The sequence below is a fragment of the Herpailurus yagouaroundi genome, unplaced genomic scaffold (assembly GCF_014898765.1).
Source record: "Herpailurus yagouaroundi ecotype Mexico unplaced genomic scaffold, PumYag 182, whole genome shotgun sequence".
NCBI lineage: Eukaryota > Metazoa > Chordata > Mammalia > Carnivora > Felidae > Herpailurus > Herpailurus yagouaroundi.
In genome coordinates this window covers 27,226,380-27,245,132 of record NW_024412413.1, presented here as the reverse complement: position 1 = coordinate 27,245,132, position 18,753 = coordinate 27,226,380, and the positions used below count along the sequence as shown (strand labels likewise).

General features: G+C 42.9%; 1 protein-coding gene across 1 annotated transcript in view; it reads right to left on the bottom strand.

Annotated features, from left to right (window-relative positions):
• UBE2N (ubiquitin conjugating enzyme E2 N) overlaps positions 1–1,067 on the bottom strand; it is a 38,551-nt gene extending 37,484 nt beyond the window's left edge. Inside the window, exon 1 of the mRNA XM_040491239.1 lies at positions 881–1,067. Within this exon, the coding sequence (XP_040347173.1) occupies positions 881–910 (30 nt within the window). The 5' untranslated portion in view covers positions 911–1,067. The remainder of the gene's footprint in view (positions 1–880) is intronic.
• Positions 1,068–18,753: the final 17,686 nt, after the last annotated feature.

Below are 18,753 nucleotides of genomic sequence, written 5' to 3'. Positions count from 1 at the left end.
GCATTTGTCAAAGTGTAGTATTTATAAAGAGCCGAAGAATGGTTTAAAATTAAAAGTGCATAAAATCAAGAGGCAAAGGATTTCAGTCTCCCATACCTGCGCTGCCCCTCCCCTCCCCCAATGCTGTGTTAAACTATTCCCTCAGAGCAAAAACAGCTCTCAGAGTTTGCCAACCAGAGTAAAATCACTTCACAGAGATAACGGGCGGAAACGTATTAAAAAGGGAGGAGATCACGAAAGCGAGGGCAGCGGGACGCGGAGCCCCACGTCCCCGGACCCCAGCAGCCAGCGGCGGACATGTGCCTACTGCTGCAGGACGCGCGGCCCTCCCGGAGCCGCCTCCCGGGGCATAGGGCCCCGCCCGGCCTCATTCTCCTGGTTCATTCATTCTGAATCCGGGGCTTCCGCACCCCCGCGCTCCCGCCCGGCCCAAAAGAAGGCTCCAGGGCTGAGGAGCTGTGTCGGGCCACAGCTCCCGCCCGAAGTCCGGGCCCCGCCGCGATTCCCGCGCGCCCGCGGCCTCCTCCCAGGTGGTCTGAGAGACTGCAGAGGCCCGCACCGGCCCGCACCCGAGACCAGAGCCCCGCAACCCAGCGGCCCCACCCTCCGCCAATGTGCAGGCCGGGCCTTCCCCGCCTGCGGGGCGGCCACCTGGAAGCCCCCGGTCTCCGCCGCCCGGCTGCCCCACCGCGGCCGGAAGTCTCCCGGAGCCCCCTCCCCAGCGCCTGACTTCCCTCGCCGCCGCGGCCAGACCCTCTCCGCGCTGGCCTCGGGCCTCCCAGCGCCGGCCGCGGGCCGAAGGGAGCGAGGAGCCGCGCCGCCGGGTCCGCCGAGCGGGCAAGAACAGAGCACAGAGCCGGGGGTTGGCCTGGGCGGTTACCTTGATAATCCTGCGGGGCAGCCCGGCCATCTTGTCAGATCCCGAGTTCGGCCTCTGGTCTCGACTCTGGCTCCGCTCGCCTCACGCACGAGTGGAAGTCCAGGGCTCCACTTCCGGGGGACGTTGCCGCGCCCGCCGCCGCCGCCGCCGCCGAGGCCCCTCGGGAAATGTAGTCCCTGCTCGCGCGCGGGCGGGCTTCCCTCGGACCTGGCCCCCTCCCCCGCGTTCCCCGCCCCAACCCCGGCCTGGGGATGGCGGAAGTGACGAGTCCCGGTGGGGCAGGGAGTTGGGGGAGGCGGCGCCGGGCGGCGCGGAGCTCCGGCGCTCGTGGCGGAGCTCGCCGCGCGGTGGTGGGACTGTGGGACCGGCGCCCCGCCCGCACCAGTGGGCGACGTAACAGAGGCCCGGGCGCGGACGCAGCCCATTCATTCATCCGCTAGTTTTTTGGTTCATTCAACGTTCCTGCATTGCGCGCGGCCGCAGTTGGCGCTGCGGTGAACGACTGCGGTGAAGCTGAGCTGCGGGCCCCTTCCTTTAAGGGAGGTGGAAGATGGGAACTCAGTAGCCAAACTCGTAAATGCGGGCTTCGGAAGTTATCCGCGAAAACCCTAGCCAGAGAATTTTGATATTTAAATTTCACATAAATCGGTCCCCTTAAAACCCAGAGAAAGCTGAAAGAAAGCGTTTGGAGAGAGTTGGGGGCAAGGAAGTGGCTTCTGAACGCCCGGACCTCGTGGTTGAGACGCAGTGTTGCTAGCTGGAAGAATCACCAAGGACAGGATTAGGGAGCCCAGAGTAATCCCTAAAAGAGGGATTACCCATGGAGCGCAAGGCTCTAAAGGAAGATTAGAGTGGCGGTACCTGAAAATGGGATTGTTCGGGAAGCATTTTTGTGACATCCTGGTGATTGCTTGCTTGCTATAGTTTTTTCACGGGTTTTATTTTAATTCATCTTCACAGCAATCTTAAGATGTTGTCTCCACTTTACAATGTCCACTTTACAAATGTGGTCCAGAAACGTTAACTTTTTCCAAGGTTATGCAGGAGAAAATGGAGCTGTTTAGATCCGAGGCGTGTCTCCCAAAACATGGACCCCTTAACTGCTTACCCACAGTTTTTCCTAGCACAGCACAGACAGTAGATGGTGAATAAAGAATGCCAGGTGCTGTGTTGGGGGTTGAGAATATAAAGACCCTAACTGCCTGCCAGTAACTTAGAGTCCAATAGAGTAGAGAGACAAGTAAACAATTAATTACAACCCAGTGTGTTAAGGGGTGTAATAGAGGTTCCTCCAAGGCGCTGTTTGAGCCCACAGGGGCATTAATCGATTGACAAGTCAGAAAAGGTTTCCCGAAGAAGTGAAGTACTTCAAGGATAAATGAGAGTCTGACCTGGTAGGGAAGAGCATGTCAGGCATAGTAAATAGCCTGTGAAATGGCACTGGACTACAAGAAAATAACTATATGTATCTACATCTATTTATATGTAGAGAAAGAGAGAGAGCATTAAAGAAGTGGAGACTATGAGTGCAAGAAACCTAGTAAAAATGATAAGAAAACATGTGTGGGGCACAATGCAAAATGATTACATGGATTACCTCATCTAACTATAAAGTTCATAAGGTAGGTTCTCTTATTACCAGTGCTTTTTAGATGAGAAACCAAGCCTCAGAGGTAATAATGAGAACTTCACATAACCAGAAGCCTGAAATGAGTGGTTCTGTGATTAGAAGAATCTGGGATAGTAAATGACATCGGACAAGGATACTTTCAGAATATTTTAGAGAAGGCCCAGGAGAATTCACCCTGATAGGAAGAAAAGCAGCATGACTGTTAGGTTAGAAGTGTGTTCTTCCAGTTATCTTGTTGCCTAACAAACCAGCTCAACCTTACTGTTTAAAACAACAACAATCATTTACTTAGCTCTTGAATCTGCAATTCGGGCAGGGCTTGGCATGGAAGGCACATCTCTGCCCCATGCTGTGCTGTGTCAGCCTGGGCAGCCTGAATGGGCCCAGATCCACTTCCAAGATGGCTCACATAGCTGGCAAGTTCATGGGACTATTCGTTTCTCTCCAAGTGGGCCTCTCCCTGGGGCAGCTTTGCCTTTCCCAGTACATGGTGGCTAGATTCCATGGGTGACTATTCTAGCTAGCAAAAACAGAGGCTGAATCGTCTTTTTTGACCTAGCCCTGGGAGTCACATTGCATCTCCCATGATAATTTATTGGTTGACTAATCACAAAAACCCACGCAGTTTCCAAGGTATGTGGCATGGACTCCACCTCTTGAAAAGGGAGTGGAGAGATTCTAGAAACTAGCACAGTATGTGTGTGATGGAAGATATGGTTGTGGCCAACTTTGGAAAACACGAACTATCACAGGTACATTTGTTAGTATGCTTACAGCCACCTGCCTTAGGGTCACCTGCCTGTGATTCCAAGTGCTGGTTAGAATAAGCATGTCCAGAGCCCTTCCCTCAGAGATTCTAATTCTCTAAGTCAGTGGTGAGGCCTGGGAATCTGCATTTAAATATGAGTGATTTTTATGGATCCTAAAATTTGAGAATAAAAGATTTTGAATAAACATCAACAAGAATGGACGAACCCAAGATGTTGCCATGTGCCTTTTTTGGCTATTCTCTATTAGGATAGATAATGAGTATCATGCAAAGTAAGAGTGAGGGTTCTGGAGCCCTGATCTAGGTTTGAAAACTTAATATTTGCTTAGCTTGTCCAGCTTTCATTTTCTTCATGTATAAAATGTACCCACGTGTGACTGTGGTGAAGTTTAAATGAACACTACATAGCTCTTAACAAGGCCTATTATTTTTATAATCTTAATAGAACTAGGTATAGTTTTCCTTAGGAAACAAGATTTTTAAAACTTGACAGTATAACTTTGTTTGGCAGAGGCTGTCTGATGGCATAAAACACTCTTAAGAGTATTAATACTAAAATATATTTTTTCATGCCTCTTCTAGTTGTTTTTCCTGTTCTTTTCCCCCTTGAGAACAGCTCACCCTATACTCATCTGAAAAATAAAATCTGAACTTCTGATTCATGTCAGTCCTGTAGAACAGGATACAGTCTAGAAGGACAGGTTGCCACAGGACCAAGATGAGGTCTATTCTCAAGTTAGAAATCTAGTCAAGAATCCTCCTTATTATATCCATAAAATATAGATAAAACAAGGATATCGACCAAACTGAATCGATTCCTTCAGAACAGGAGTGCTGGGTATTAGAAAACAGAAGTAAAAGGAAGACATTTCACTTATACTCTTGTACCTTTTAGATTTTGGACTGTGTGAATGTAAAACCTACTTAAAACATTAAATAATCCAATTCACGAATTTCAACAGCCTTAAGAGATATTCGAAGTTCTTTCAGTGCTGATCAAGGATTATACCATACACTCAAAACTCATCGAAGGATGCTGGTCCATGGTACTGAATAAATTATATTGACCAGATAGCTCCACTAAGCTGAATAGCACTAGGCAAAATTCTTAGCTAATTAATCTTCTTTGGCTTTTTGTCAGGCCTCACTCTCAACTGTGTTTTGTTTTGTTTCGGTTTGTTTTGTTTTCCAGTCTCTGTTTCCTCTAGGACTCCAACCACAAGTGCCTTTGCATTATGATACAGGGAGGGACCAAGCAAGAATGCTGTGCTGGAGGAATTAGAGTGATTCTATTCCACGCACTCTTACTCCCAGAACTATTTTATTGCATTCTGTGCCTTTCCCACCCTCACCCCCAAATATTCCATGTTTGCTACTTTGGTCCTATAATACCAGATACATAAGTACTATTTACCTTGCAGGCAATATCTTGGGACATTTTTACCTGAGCTCTTCAGTGTTGTGGATCTCTTCCATTTTGGTCACTAGTGGAGTCCTGGGGCCTAGCTCAGGGCCTACTACATGATAGTTCTCAAGAAATATTTGTCAAGGGAATGAACCAATAACTGGAGGGGGAAAATAAACACCCCTTTGAGAATAGGTCACATCGATTCATGATCAATAAGTGAGTGCTTACAGAAAGCACAGGATGTTTATGTTCACCCCTAAACTTTTCAACTTCCTGAAGGGCAACAGTTGTTTTTTTCGATTGTTTGTTTGGTTGATTTTTTTTTTTTTTCCCACAACCATCTTGTGCTTTACAGAGACAAAAGGTGAGTTTGGAATATGGTAGATCAGTCACCTCTAATAGAGGCCCTGTTTCAATTCAAGAGCGGTAGTCATCCAGCAGAAATATTTGTTTGCAAATATTTGTTCCTTATGCTGCAAGAAACAAATTTATTGTTTCTTGCAGCATAAGAAAACCATTTAGTGGGCGGTCAAGACAGGAGTATCTGTGAGAAGAGAGTTCATGAGCAGTGACTCAGGGAGGAAGTGGGGGGGGGGAGGAAGAAAAGGCTGCACACTGATTTTAAAAAAGAAAAAAATGCCTGCTGCCTCATATTCAAGACTTCAATGTAAATAGCTGAGCCAATGTAAATAGCTGAGCACTTACAAACTGTTAACTGACACAATGCCAGCCTGTAAGGAGCTGAGTGTCCTAAGAACACTCATGGTGGAAGGCATCAGGAAAGACAAGACCCAGGGGAATCAGAGTAATAAGGTTTACCTTTGTTTACTGCTTTATGCTTTAGAAAGCATTTTTGAACGTTATCTCATCCACAGAGAGCCATCGTTGGCTCCACCATGTGTCTATAAAGGTAGATGAGGAGGGTAGGCCTTTCTCTGGGCCAGTTCCCAGTAGAAACAGGATCCCAGGGGATTGTGACTCAAGACATTTGGCCCGAAGCCTGGCTGGAACAGGAACTCTGGAAGCAAGGTTCTTCTCCCTGTAAATGTGTGCCACCCTTTCAGGTTCCCAAGGAACTGTTTGCATTCCATGACCTTGGGCTTCAAGTCACTGCATAACTTGGCCTGTGATTGCATGTTCAGCCTGCCAGCTAAACTGTTCCTGCATTTCTCTCCTTCTGGTGTGCCTTGACCTTTCTTCTTCCCCAGCCAGCACCCCTCTCCTTCAATCCTATGATTTTCTCATACGCTTCTGTTGTGTTGCTGGCTTTCTGCAGAAACTGCCCACCTGGTTCCAGCATGATATGAAATGTTTTGAAAAGTGTTTTTGCCCTTGATAACAATGACTGGGGATCGTTAAACTCTGGAGGTTTCCAAACTTTGGGGGGTTAAACACCTCAGAGGCTGGTTAAACACACAGGTGCAGGGCCCCACCCAAGGTCTTCTGTGTGCAAGTCATGGGCCCCATGCGTCTGTGTTTTTAACAAACTCCCCAGGCACTACTGAAGGGCCCAAAGCTTGAGAGAAACTGTCTTGTATTTTCTGATCTACTCAAGAAAACAGAACAGTTGCAACAGGAATCTTGACTTATACTGTTCTTGTTCCTGTTTTTCTACATCCTCTTTGACCCCCAAACCCATATCTTTCCTCCTGTTTGTTCTAATTTTCTGGTCCAAATGTTATATATTTCAGATTATTTGTATTTAAGTTGGCCCAAGTGCTCAGAATTCCAGATTGTTGGGTTTTGAAGAGGCCAATAAATAAAACCCCCTTTCCCCTCCTGAAACCACAACCAATTGAAAGAGATGGAGGTCAGACCATTGCTTTCATTACTAATAAAGCTTATTGGAGAACACAGCTCTGAGTCTGCAGTAATTTGGGTTTACTAATATTCCCCCGACCCGTTCCCTAGTTGCAGGCATAGCCACTCACACTTAGCACAGCCGGACAACTACAACGCCCCTTAACCCAAGACAGAGCAGCGCTGGGAATGCTGGAGAGCAGAAGGCAGGCCACTGAAGAAGAAGAAAGAGAAGGAGGAGGAGGAGAAGGTTGGGGGGGGGGGGAAAGGAGGAAGTGAAAGAGAAGGAGAAAGGAAAAGAGGAAAAAGGAAGGGAGAGAAAGAAGAGAGAAGAGAAAGAGACAAGGCTGAGCAGACTCAGCTCATTATTCACCAATCACATTGGGGTGCCTGGGTGGCTTAGTTGGTTAATCTTCTGACTTCCGCTCAGGTCATGATCTCTCCGGCTGGGCTCCGGCTCCGTGCTGACAGCTGAGAGCTGGAGCCTGCTTGGGATTCTGTGTCTCCCTCCCTCTCTGCTCCTCCCCCACTCACGCTGTCTCTCTCTCTCTCTCAAAAATAAAATAAACATTAAAAAAATGTTTTTAAATAAAATAAATTAACCAATCACAAAACTTATTCCTCTTACCTTCAATTTACAGAGTTACTTGACATCTTAACCTACTGCTCACTTTCAGTCTCAACTCCCCAGAGGCAACCTCAGCCCACAGTCTGGACAATTTCATCGCAGCTTTGGCTATCCTGTGATCCATTATACCTGCACTCTCTCTAACACCGTAATTTTCACATCTGGGTGCCTTTTCACTCACGGTTCTCCACTCCATCTGCCAACTGGTCTTACCTTCCTTTCCAAAACATCTTGCACAGTATGTTCTACCAAATGCTCACTCTGATAATCCGTTTACCTATCTCCCTCACCACACTGTGCACCCTTGTTAAGTCAGGGAGCACCATATTCTTCTTTGCTATGTTCAACAGTAACACGATGACTTGACACATATTCCCTCCTTCCTGCCTTCCTTCATTCTCTACCTATTGTGTCCAAGCTCCTCCCTAGGAACCAGTTTTTTAAAATGAACTGGGTAGGAGTGCCTGGGTAGCTCAGTCAGTAAAGCGTCCGACTTCGGCTCAGGTCATGATCTCCCGGTTCATGAGTTCGAGCCCTGCATCGGGCTCTGTGCTGACAGCTAAGCCTGGAGCCTGCTTCAGATTCTGTGTCTCCTTCTCTCTCTGCCCCTCCCCTGTTTGTGCTCTCTCTCTCTCTCTCAAAAATAATAAATAAACACCGAAAAAAAATAAAATAAAATGAACTGGGTATTGAGGCACCTGGGTGGCTCAGTCGGTTAAACATCCGACTCTTGGTCTCTGGTCAGGACATGATCTCACAGTTTGTGAGTTCCAGCTCCAAGTCGGGCTCTGAACTGACAGTGTGGAGTCTGCTTGGGATTATCTCTGTCTCCCTCTTTCTCTGCTGCTCCCCTGCTGGCTCTCTCTCAAATAAATAAATAAATGCTTTAAAAAATAAAATAAAATGAACCAAGTAGGACCTCCAGTCTTGAAGTTAATTTCTAACATGGAAATATCTTTAAACAAATTAATATATTTGATGTGATAAGTTCCATAATTGAGATAGAAGATACAGTGAAGAGTATATATAAGATACAGGGAAGGCTTCATTCACTCAATTATTTAATAAGCATTTAGTGAGTGCCTACTAAGTACCAGGCACAATACTAGTTTCCACAGGTAAATGATGAGCCAAATCCAACTTGGAATTACCCTCATGGAGAATGGATGCAGACATAAATGAATGAACTTAACACAAGATAAGTGTGAAATGTTATTTTAATCAAAGTTCCTTGTTGCAGGCATAGAAACTGACTCAGACTAACAGAAAAGGAATTCATTGGGAGGACATAGGGTGGTTCATCTGTTCACAGGGAAGGCCTCAGACCAGGCTCAAAAACACATAGGGTGCTGGCATTCTGGAGCTGGGCAAGGAAGGGAGCCAGAGGACTCACCTTGTGAGTTTTCTGTTGGACACTTCTCCCCTGCCCTCCTCCAAGTATGCTGTTCTTGGGTGTAGAGCCTCTTGGATTCTGACTGCCGTTTCTGACTAGGGTGGACTGATGGGCATGGGAGTGGGGTCTGACTGCACTTTATATGGACTTTCAACCATTCCATCAGTTTTCAGTCCCCTCCTGACTCCCTTTTCCTAAATGCTTGGTGCCACCAACTATATGAGCCTTGGTACGACCTGTAGTCTTAACTTTGCTAAGTCAGGTGCCATTCCTGCATTGGCTGGCTTTCACCCTTGTTCTCATCAGTGTGTGGGTATGATTCTTGAGGTAAGAGGGTAAAAACTCATTTTATGCTGAAATGAGTATTTTTGTGTCTTTGAGGCAACATATCCTGCAAAAGGAGATTATTCACAGATTAGTTTTTAATTAACAATTTATTGAAGTAACAGTAAAATCTTGTTCCATAAGCTTTCAAGTTCAACTACAAATCTTATTATTCCATATGTAAGACTAACAAAATATTTTTAAAAATTAGAATCACAGGGCACCTGGGTGGCTCAGTTGGTAAAGCGTCTGACTTTGGCTCAGGTCATGATCTTGTGGTCTGTGGGTTCGAGCCCCATGTTGGGGTCTGTGCTTCAGCTCAGAGCCTAGGGCCTGTTTCAGATTCTGTGTCTCCCTCTCTCTCTGCCCCTCCCCTGCTCATGCTTTGTCTCTCTCTCTCTCAAAAATAAACATTTAAAAAATTTTTTAATTAGATTAATTTAATTCTACTATAATAGCTAATCTAACAGACCACAAATGAAATCTAATACAAATTATCTTATATATTCTAAATATTTAAATATAAACATGGTATACACATGTTTGTAAATGTTATATTTTCAAATCTAACTAGAAGTTAGATGGGTTTGATTTACTTAGTCATTTCTACAATTAATTCTAAATCTTTTTTTTTTTTTTTGAGAGAGAGAGACACAGAAAGAGAGAGAGCATGAGAGCACAAGTGTGAGCCAAGGAGAGGACAGAGGAAGAGAGAACCTTAAGCAGCCTCCACACCCAACACAGAGCCTGATACGGGGCTCAATCTCACAACCATGAGAGAAATCAAGAGTCAGATGCTTAACCGACTGAGCCACCCAGGCACCCCTAGTTCTAAATCTTTGAAGAACTGAAGTCACTTACATCCAAGGAAACAATTAAGGAACCTCCAGGTAATCTGGGATTATCTATACCAACAATTTGGGGTGCCTTCTAGATTGGTTGTGAGGGTGAAGTTTGGAAGGGCAGTCTTCCAGGATCATCTTCTGAGTGACCTGGAGGGAGAAGCAGAGTCCTATTTTATGGTTGCTATGTCAATAGAAATTCCAAGTCCATGCCCACCAATAGGGTTGTCTCACTGCCCATGTCACTTGAATTCAGGTTATCCATATACTTAAATCTCAGTGTGATTTGAGTCCCTAATCTCTTACCTAGGTTGTTTCACTATTTGATTTACCAATACATTCAATAAAGCTCCCATTGCTTGAAACTATTCAGAATTCCTTTCACATTCTATCCATATGGGAGAGTCACATGCTTATGTTTAAGTGAAATCCAGTTGGATTCTGCACCAGTCTCTGGCTTTCCATTTACAACACTAAACGCATGCTGATGACACTCTTTCTGATATGGTGCCAGTTATCTTCCTTGTGCTCCTCTAGACCCACCCTTTACCTTGTCCACCCTGCTCTCTGCCCAGGAAGTTGATCTGAATGTACTACCCTGCATGGAGGGGGTTCATTGCCCTTTGGTTTGGAGAAGGATGGCCAGGTGAGAGTAATTATTAACCTAGGTTAGTCCTGGCAAGATCACCTTAGGCTGGCTATGCCCTTTGACGGAACATTACTGCTCTTGTCAAGGTAGCCAACTATAGGATTCTCTCCCTTCTGGGATGGAAGGAATAGCCAGTGCTACGAAACCTGGGTTACACTATTACTATCACTTCTTGTGATTCCACTCACACCTCTGTAAAGAATCTTTCTGTAAATAAACCCTTCCGGAATTACATACTTTGACTATGTCATCTGTTTTCTGCTCTGACCTTAAGTGATATACCAACTTAAAGATAGAAACTATTGGGGCACCTTGGTGGCTCAGTTGGTTAAGCGTCTGACTTCAGCTCAGGTCATGATCTCACAGCTCATGAGTTTGAACCCCGTGTTGGGCTCTGTGCTGACAGCTCAGAGCCTGGAGCCTGCTTCAGATTCTGTGTCTCCCTCTCTCTCTGCCCCTCCTCCACTCTCTCTCTCTCTCTCTCTCTCTCTCAAAAATAAAGAAACATCAAAAAAAATTTTTTTAAGCTAGAAATTATTATTGTTTATTTTAGACCAAAATATTTTTTCATTTTTAATTACATTCATTAGATTATTCCTGACAGTCAAAAGGGAAGGATTGTATCTTAATGCCTAAGAAATAAGTAATCTTCTTGGGCAAGGTATTCACAAATATTTACTAAACACCTGCAAAGTATAAATGTTACTCACATTGATTGAGTGCTTATTACATGCCAGGTATTTTGCTAAGCATTTTACTTACCTTCTTTTATTTAATCCGCTCAACATTTCTATAAAGTAGATCATTATTATCCCCCTGTTATAGAAAATAAACTAAGACTCAAAAATATTAAGAAAATAAATTTTCCAAAATAACAAAATTAGGAAATAAGAAAATCAAGATTCAAATTTAGGCAGAGAGATTCTCAGAATCCACTTATTAATCTCCACACTCTACTGTTTCCTTAACATTAAACTATACATATGAGATACACAGATGAGAAGTAAGTTGAGCCTATATGCAGGAAGCCCAAGATCTTATAGGTAGAGAAGACATGAATGTAAAAATCACTTGGAGCATTTGCAAAAGAGCTTTTGAAGGAAAAGCAGTTTATAACTCATGGTTTATATTGTATTTAGTATTATGTATCATGATGTGTGTATTACTATCATGAAGGCCCTTACTGTTTAATCAGTACATATTTTTGTATGTATTTTTCTCGAATCATTTATGATTTATTTCATTGTCATTTCAGTGAGGATTTGGCTCCACTAATAGTAAAAATGGCTTAAAGTAACACTGGCTTAAACGAGATAAAAGTTTACTTCCCTCTTTTATAAAAACCTGTAAGTAGGAAGCACAAGAACTGGGAAATCTGGTCCACAAAATTATCAAAATCCCAGACTCCTTCCAGCTGACTGCTCCATCATTCCAAAGTCAAGGCCCTTCTCTTAGTCTTTTAAGATAGTGACCGTAGGGGCGCCTGGGTGGCGCAGTCGGTTAAGCGGCCGACTTCAGCCAGGTCACGATCTCGCGGTCCGTGAGTTCGAGCCCCGCGTCGGGCTCTGGGCTGATGGCTCGGAGCCTGGAGCCTGTTTCCGATTCTGTGTCTCCCTCTCTCACTGCCCCTCCCCCGTTCATGCTCTGTCTCTCTCTGTCCCAAAAATAAATAAATAAATGTTGAAAAAAAAAAAAAAAAGATAGTGACCATAACATCCACACTGCAGGAGAAAGGATGGAGTAAGGGGCAGAGAGAACCTATCAGATGTCTTTAAGGAAGAGACTCCAAGCTGCTACAAGACCCATTTGCTTACACCCCATTGGCCAAATTTTAGTCACATGACCATACCTATGTTTGTGAGATATGCTGGGAAATGTGGAGTTTTAAATTATGAGTAGGCAGGGGCACCTGGGTGGCTCAGTTGGTTAAGCGTCCAACTTTGGCTCAGGTCATGAGCTCAGCCACATGTTGGGCTCTATGCTGACAGCTCAGAGCCTGGAGTCTGGAGCCTGCTTTGGATTCTGAGTCTCCCTCTCTCTCTTTCTGTCCCTCCCCTGCACATGCTCTGGTTCTCTCTGTCTCTCAAAAATAAATAAACATTAAAAAATAAATTAAAAATAAATGAATTCTGAGGAGGCATATACCCAGTCAAAGATTATGGGTTCAATTAATATGGAAGAAAGGGAGAAATATCTATTGGAGAAAATCTCTAGCAATTTCTGTTATAAACTTCTCAGTTTCTGGTGGGATCATTTATCAGTGTGATTAAAGGTATACACTTTTTCTCAAGAAGGCAAAGTGGGGGTTCGTGGGTGGCTCAGTTAAGTATTCAGCTCTTGATTTCAGCTCAGGTCATCGTCTCCCAGTTGTGAGATTAAGCCCTGAGTTTGGCTCTGTGCTAGACATGGACTCGTTCTCTCTCCCTTTTTCTCTCTCTCTTAAAAGAAATGAATAATTAAAAAAAAATAGGGGCACTCGGGTGGCTCAGTTGGTTGAGCGTTCAACTCTTGGTTTCAGCTCAGGTCATAATCTCACAGTTCGTGGGGTGGGGCTCTGCACCGGGATTCTCTCTCTCTTTCCTCTCTCTCTGCCCCTCCCTCACTTGCATGCACTCTCTCTCAAAAACTAAATAAACATCAAAATAAAGAAACAAACAAACAAACAAAATAAAAACTAAATGAATCATCAAGAAGGCAAAGCAAATACTTCTTCAGAGGAACACCAAATGCTTACTAGGAAAACAGGGTCTTATGTTTTGGTTAAGTACAGTTCAAATAGATGTAGTCTGGGGCGCCTGGGTGGCTCAGTCGGTTAAGCGTCCGACTTCAGGTCAGGTCACGATCTCGAGGTCCGTGGGTTGGAGCCCCGCGTCGGGCTCTGGGCTGATGGCTCAGAGCCTGGATCCTGCTTCCGATTCTGTGTCTCCCTCTCCCTCCCCCGTTCATGCTCTGTCTCTCTCTGTCTCAAAAATAAATAAACGTTAAAAAAAATAAAAAAAATAAAAGCAAATAGATGTAGTCTGTAAATCTAGAAAGCTCCTTTTAAGTGTTACCTGTTGAGTGTGAAGTATTTCTGAGAAATATAAAACAGATCTGCCTTTGTCACTAGCTTCATTGTTTTTGTTGCACTCTATATTCTAGTCATATGGAGCTTATTTTTTGTTTCTTGAGAGACCCATACTGCTTCCTATTTTAGGACTCTCACACAAGCTGTTCTTTTGCCCTCTTCATCTTCCTCACCTCTACCCTTCCTTCAGATTTCTACTTACATTCATATCTGTAGGGGTGTCTTTCCCAACCTCATAGACATTTCCCAACCTCATGGCATTCTTTTCCTCTGAGACACTCAGCACAATAGTAATAAAATGAATAATTACATAATTATACATTTAATATTTGTCACCCCCACTTGATGTGTACTTCATGAAGACAGAAACTGTTGCTTTGGTGTCTGGTACATTAATAGGCACTTGGGACATATGTGTTGAATGAATGAGTGAAGTAGAATAAATTTAAAATTTAGGAGTTGCATGAAATCACCTAATAATGAAATAATTTTATTTTATTTTTTTATTATTATTTTTTAAATAATGAAATAATTTTAAAATTAAAACTATATTGTAAGGATTTTTAATAATGTAAATAAGTCCTAATGATGGAGGCTTGCAGTTTAAAATTGACACTATTTGGGAGGCCTGGGTGGCTCAGTCAGTTGAGCGGCTGACTTCGGCTCAGGACATGATCTCACTTGAGAGTTCGAGCCCTCCATCGGGCTCTGTGTTGACAGCTCAGAGGCTGGAGCCTGTTTCAGTTTCTGTGTCTCCCATTCTCTCTGCCCCTAACCCACTGGCATTCTGTCTCTGTCTCTCTCAAAAATAAATAAACATTAAAAAAAAATTTTTTTTTTTAAAAATTGACACTATTTTTGGGCACCTGTGTGGCTCAATTGGCTGAGTGTCTGACCCTTGATTTTGGTTCAGGTCATGATTCCAGGACCCTGCTGAGCATGGAATCTGAGATTCTCTCTCTCCCTCTGCCCCTCCCCTATCTCTTGCACACGCATAAGTGCTCTCTCCTTTCTCTCTCTCTAAAATAAAAGATAAAATAAAATAAATAAGATAATAAAAAACAAAATAAAATAAGAATAAGATAAAAAACTAAAAATAAAGTAAAATTAAAAAGAAATAAATAAACAAAAATAAATATAAATAAAATAAAATACTAAAATAAAATTAAAAAATAAAAATAAAATAAATAATAAAATAAATAAATAGAATAAAAAATAGTATAAAAAATAAAATAAATAAAAATAAAAATAAATAAAAGAAAATAAAACACTAAAATAAAAAATAAGCAAAATAAAACATTAAAATAAAATAAAATGAAAAATAAACACTAAAAGAAAAGAAAAGAAATGAAATAAATTAAAAAAATAAACAAATAAAATAAAAAATAAAACAAAATAAAAAATAAAAAAACACTATTTAGGCTATTCATAGGAAAGATGTTCATGATACATTAAGTTATTTGTTTATTATGCACATATCTATGGTTTTATAAAAAGAAAATCTAAATGTGCAAGTATATGTGGATTTATACATGGATATTAATAGGAATAAAAGAAAACCTAAACATAATGTGTTTGTGTAAAAGAGAGGGAGATTGAAGGAGAACCAGGCTATCTGGTTCATATCTCTGCTCTGCCCTTTATAGACATAGGATTTGAAAACAGTACACATAATGTGTCCAATAAATGTTAGATATTATAACATAGATATAAGAAGCGATTAAAAGTGACAGATTATACACCAGGGTGTTAGCAGTGATTATCTCTTGGGTTTTGTTTTTTAAATCTGTATTAGCATTTTTAAAAAATATTTATTTATTTTTGGGGCGCCTGGGTGGCGCAGTCGGTTAAGCATCCGACTTCAGCCAGGTCACGATCTCGCGGTCCGTGTGTTCGAGCCCTGCGTCCGGCTCTGGGCTGATGGCTCGGAGCCTGGGGCCTGTTTCCGATTCTGTGTCTCCCTCTCTCTCTGCCCCTCCCCCGTTCATGCTCTGTCTCTCTCTGTCCCAAAAATAAATAAACGTTGAAAAAAAAATTATAAAAAAAAAATTTATTTATTTTTGAGAGAGAGACAGAGCGCAAGTGGGGGAGGGCCAGAGAGAGGGGGGCGGGACATAGAATCTGAAGCAGGCTCCAGGCTCTGAGCTGTCAGCACAGAGCCCGAAACAGGGCTCAAACCCACAAACCAGGAGATCATACCCTGAGCTGAAGTTGGACATTTAACCAACTAAGCCACCCAGGTGCCTCTGTTATTAGTATTTTTTTTTAATGTACATTTTCTATTTGGAAATGAGCACTTCACAAGTTCACACAGTGGTCAAGCTCATGGGTGCTGTATCAGTAGTTCTCGGCTTAAATCACAGTTCTGCCATTTGTACCTTGCATGACTTTGAACAAGTTATTTCACTCTCTGTGCTTCTGCAACTTCATTTGAACAACAGTGATAATAATTATACCCATCTCCTAGGACTATCAGAAGGAAGAGAAGAAAAAAAATATGTAAAGTGCTTGAAGAATAAGGTCTGTCACATACTTAGAGCTCAAAACTGTAGCCAATTTTATATAATAAAATAAATAAAAGGTTTTAGAAAGATTGTCTCTAATAGTTTGGCAGTTAGATTGCTTTGGAGTCTTTGATCTCTGATTTATACAAAAAGTGACTTTATTTTATGAAGTTAGAGGAAAATTAAGGCAATCCCCTTTCAGCTGAAGCCATTTGTAGCCAACTCCAAAGTTGTCCAATGTTGTCTGTTTCATCATTTTACTAGCATGAATTTAAACTGCTTTTATGTAGGCCGATGTAAGTTATTCGCTGGTGTTTCAAGTTTGTATTTTGGGGAATTATAGTTTTAAATTTGCTGGCACTAAACTCTAAAGTTAATGAAAACACTTCATGACATGCCTTGCTTCACTACTTACACACCACGGTCTCTTGGTTGTCATACTGCCTCTCTCCTTGCCACTTCTGAGAGGCCCTTGCTGTCTGTCCTCCTCCACATGACCTCTAAATGTTGGAATTCCCTGGGCCAGGTTCCAGGGCCTTTTTCTTTTTTTTCTACACTCTCTCCCTGTATGCACTCAACATTCCCGTGGCTTCAAATCTGCATCTAGCCTAACCTCTATTCTTCGGACACATCTGTCCAACCACCTGCCTCATTTTACGTGTCTATTATATCTCTATTTCTATCTCAGAGATATCTCAAATCCAACAAGTCCCAAATGGAATTATTCACTTTTACCCTCATCAGACTCCAAAACCTGCTCCTCTTTGAGTCTCCCCTACCTCACGAACCATACCACCTTCAAGCTAGTGGTCAAAGAATCTCCTGAGGCGTCTTTCCTCTCCCTCAACTCCCACATTAATCAATCCATCAGCAGGTTCGGTCATCATTTCTACTTCCAGTATATATCTGGACTCTTTGCCCTTCTCTCCATCTCATCTTTGCCACCCTCCATCACGCCATTACTCCTCACAACATAGCCAGAGTAATCTTTTAAAAACTTATATTGTAGGGGCACCTGGGTGGCTCAGTCAGTCAGGCGTCTGACTTCAGCTCAGGCCATGATCTCATGGTTGTTGAGTTCAAGCCCCACATTGGGCTCTGTGCTGACAGCTCAGAGCCTGCAGCCTGCTTTGGATTCCGTGTCTCCCTCTCTCTCTCTGCCCCTCTCCCCCTCATGCTCTGTCTCTCTCTCTCTCTCAAAAATAGGTACATATAAAAAAAAATTTAAACATATATTGTATCACGTCTCTTCTTTTGCATTAGAACCCTTCAGTGACCGCCTACTGCATTTAGAATAACATCTGTGCATATGGCCTCCATCCCAATCCCATGTTATCACTACCAACACCTACAAAGCCCAACATGATCTGGCTCTTATTCACCTCATCTCCCGCCACTCTCCTCCACACCATACTCCAGCGCATGGCAAGCTATTTCTATACCCTTTAGAGTTTTAAGTTGTTCCCTTCTAGAACTGTCTCTACTCTCTTTCCCATGCACGTGGTTGGTGTCTTTTTCTGGTCTCAGCTTTGTCAATTTTTCCTGGCCCCAATAAGTGAGTCTTCTTGTTAGTCAGTGGTCCCCACTCAACGCACTGTCATCAAGATGTGTCCTCTGGGGTCACCTTTGATCCATCCCTCTTCTGCTTTGCTTAGCAAATGTTTAACAAGTCCATTTGATTGTTCATTCAAATCTGTTTTCCTTTCTGTCTCTTCCTACAGCAGAGTCCAGAAACACATTACAGGGCAGCTTTGAAGGATGGACAAGATTAGAAAGGACAGAGTCGTGTTCTCAGTGTGGGCTCTACAGGAACAAAGATTAGTAGCAGAATGAGCTTGGCATTCTGTGAAAAATATGGAGATACCAAAGCAGCTCACATTTATTTTTCTTTACTGTGAACTTACATTCACTTATTTTCAATATTAATCACTCAGGACTATGGCCCTTACCTTTTTGAGGAGTTTATTGCCCCCTTTGAATACATGATAGAAGTTATGAACTCTTTTCAGAAAAATGTACATAAATACGCAATTTTGCAAATCATTTGGGAAAGGAATTAGTCAGTCATCTACTGTTTTGGATACCCACAGTGTTATTTGTTTCATTTATTCAACAAATGTTGGAGACCTACAATGGGGCCGAGAGGAGTTCTAGATGTTGGGTTTGTATACAGTGTAGAACACGATAGATACTTGTTCCTGCCTTCATGGAGCTTGCATTCTAGCATAAGAGACAGACAAACAAGGAAAAAATGATAATAGAATGTTAAATAATGATAAATGTTATAAAGAAAAATAAAGGACGGCAATGGGATAAGGGTAGATGAGGCTTTTTTAATGATGTGGTCCTCTCCGAGATGACATGTGAACTGGACCTGTATAAAGTAAGGCAGTGGTCATGAGAAGTGGTGAGAGAAAAGCCTTACTGGCAGTGAGAGCAGAAAGTGCAAAGGCCCAGGGGCTTCTCTCTGCACTAAATATAAGGCAAGGTCCAGGATTCTGCACATTTTCTTCTTCCGTAATGAATAGTCAGCACAATTCTCAGAACACAGTGCTGGGGTTTCGGGTGGAAGGGCCTCCCCACTTCCCCATTTCAAACGCCAGATCCAAGCCACCGGCGGTCAGAGCTTCTATGAAATACCTCTTCCTCCAGGAAACCTTAACTCATCCACCTAGGAGTGATCTTGAGCTCATCTATTAATTTGTATGAACTTTAAAAAAAGGTAGCGCTTGTTTCTTTCTAAGGATGTGTGCGTAGGCACTGATTTTGTTTTTTGGGGGTGTAACGCCGCTGAAGTTTAGCCAAACGGCTAAAACTAAACGCGAGAGCCGATTCGGTGGACCCGCGCTCGGCCCTCGG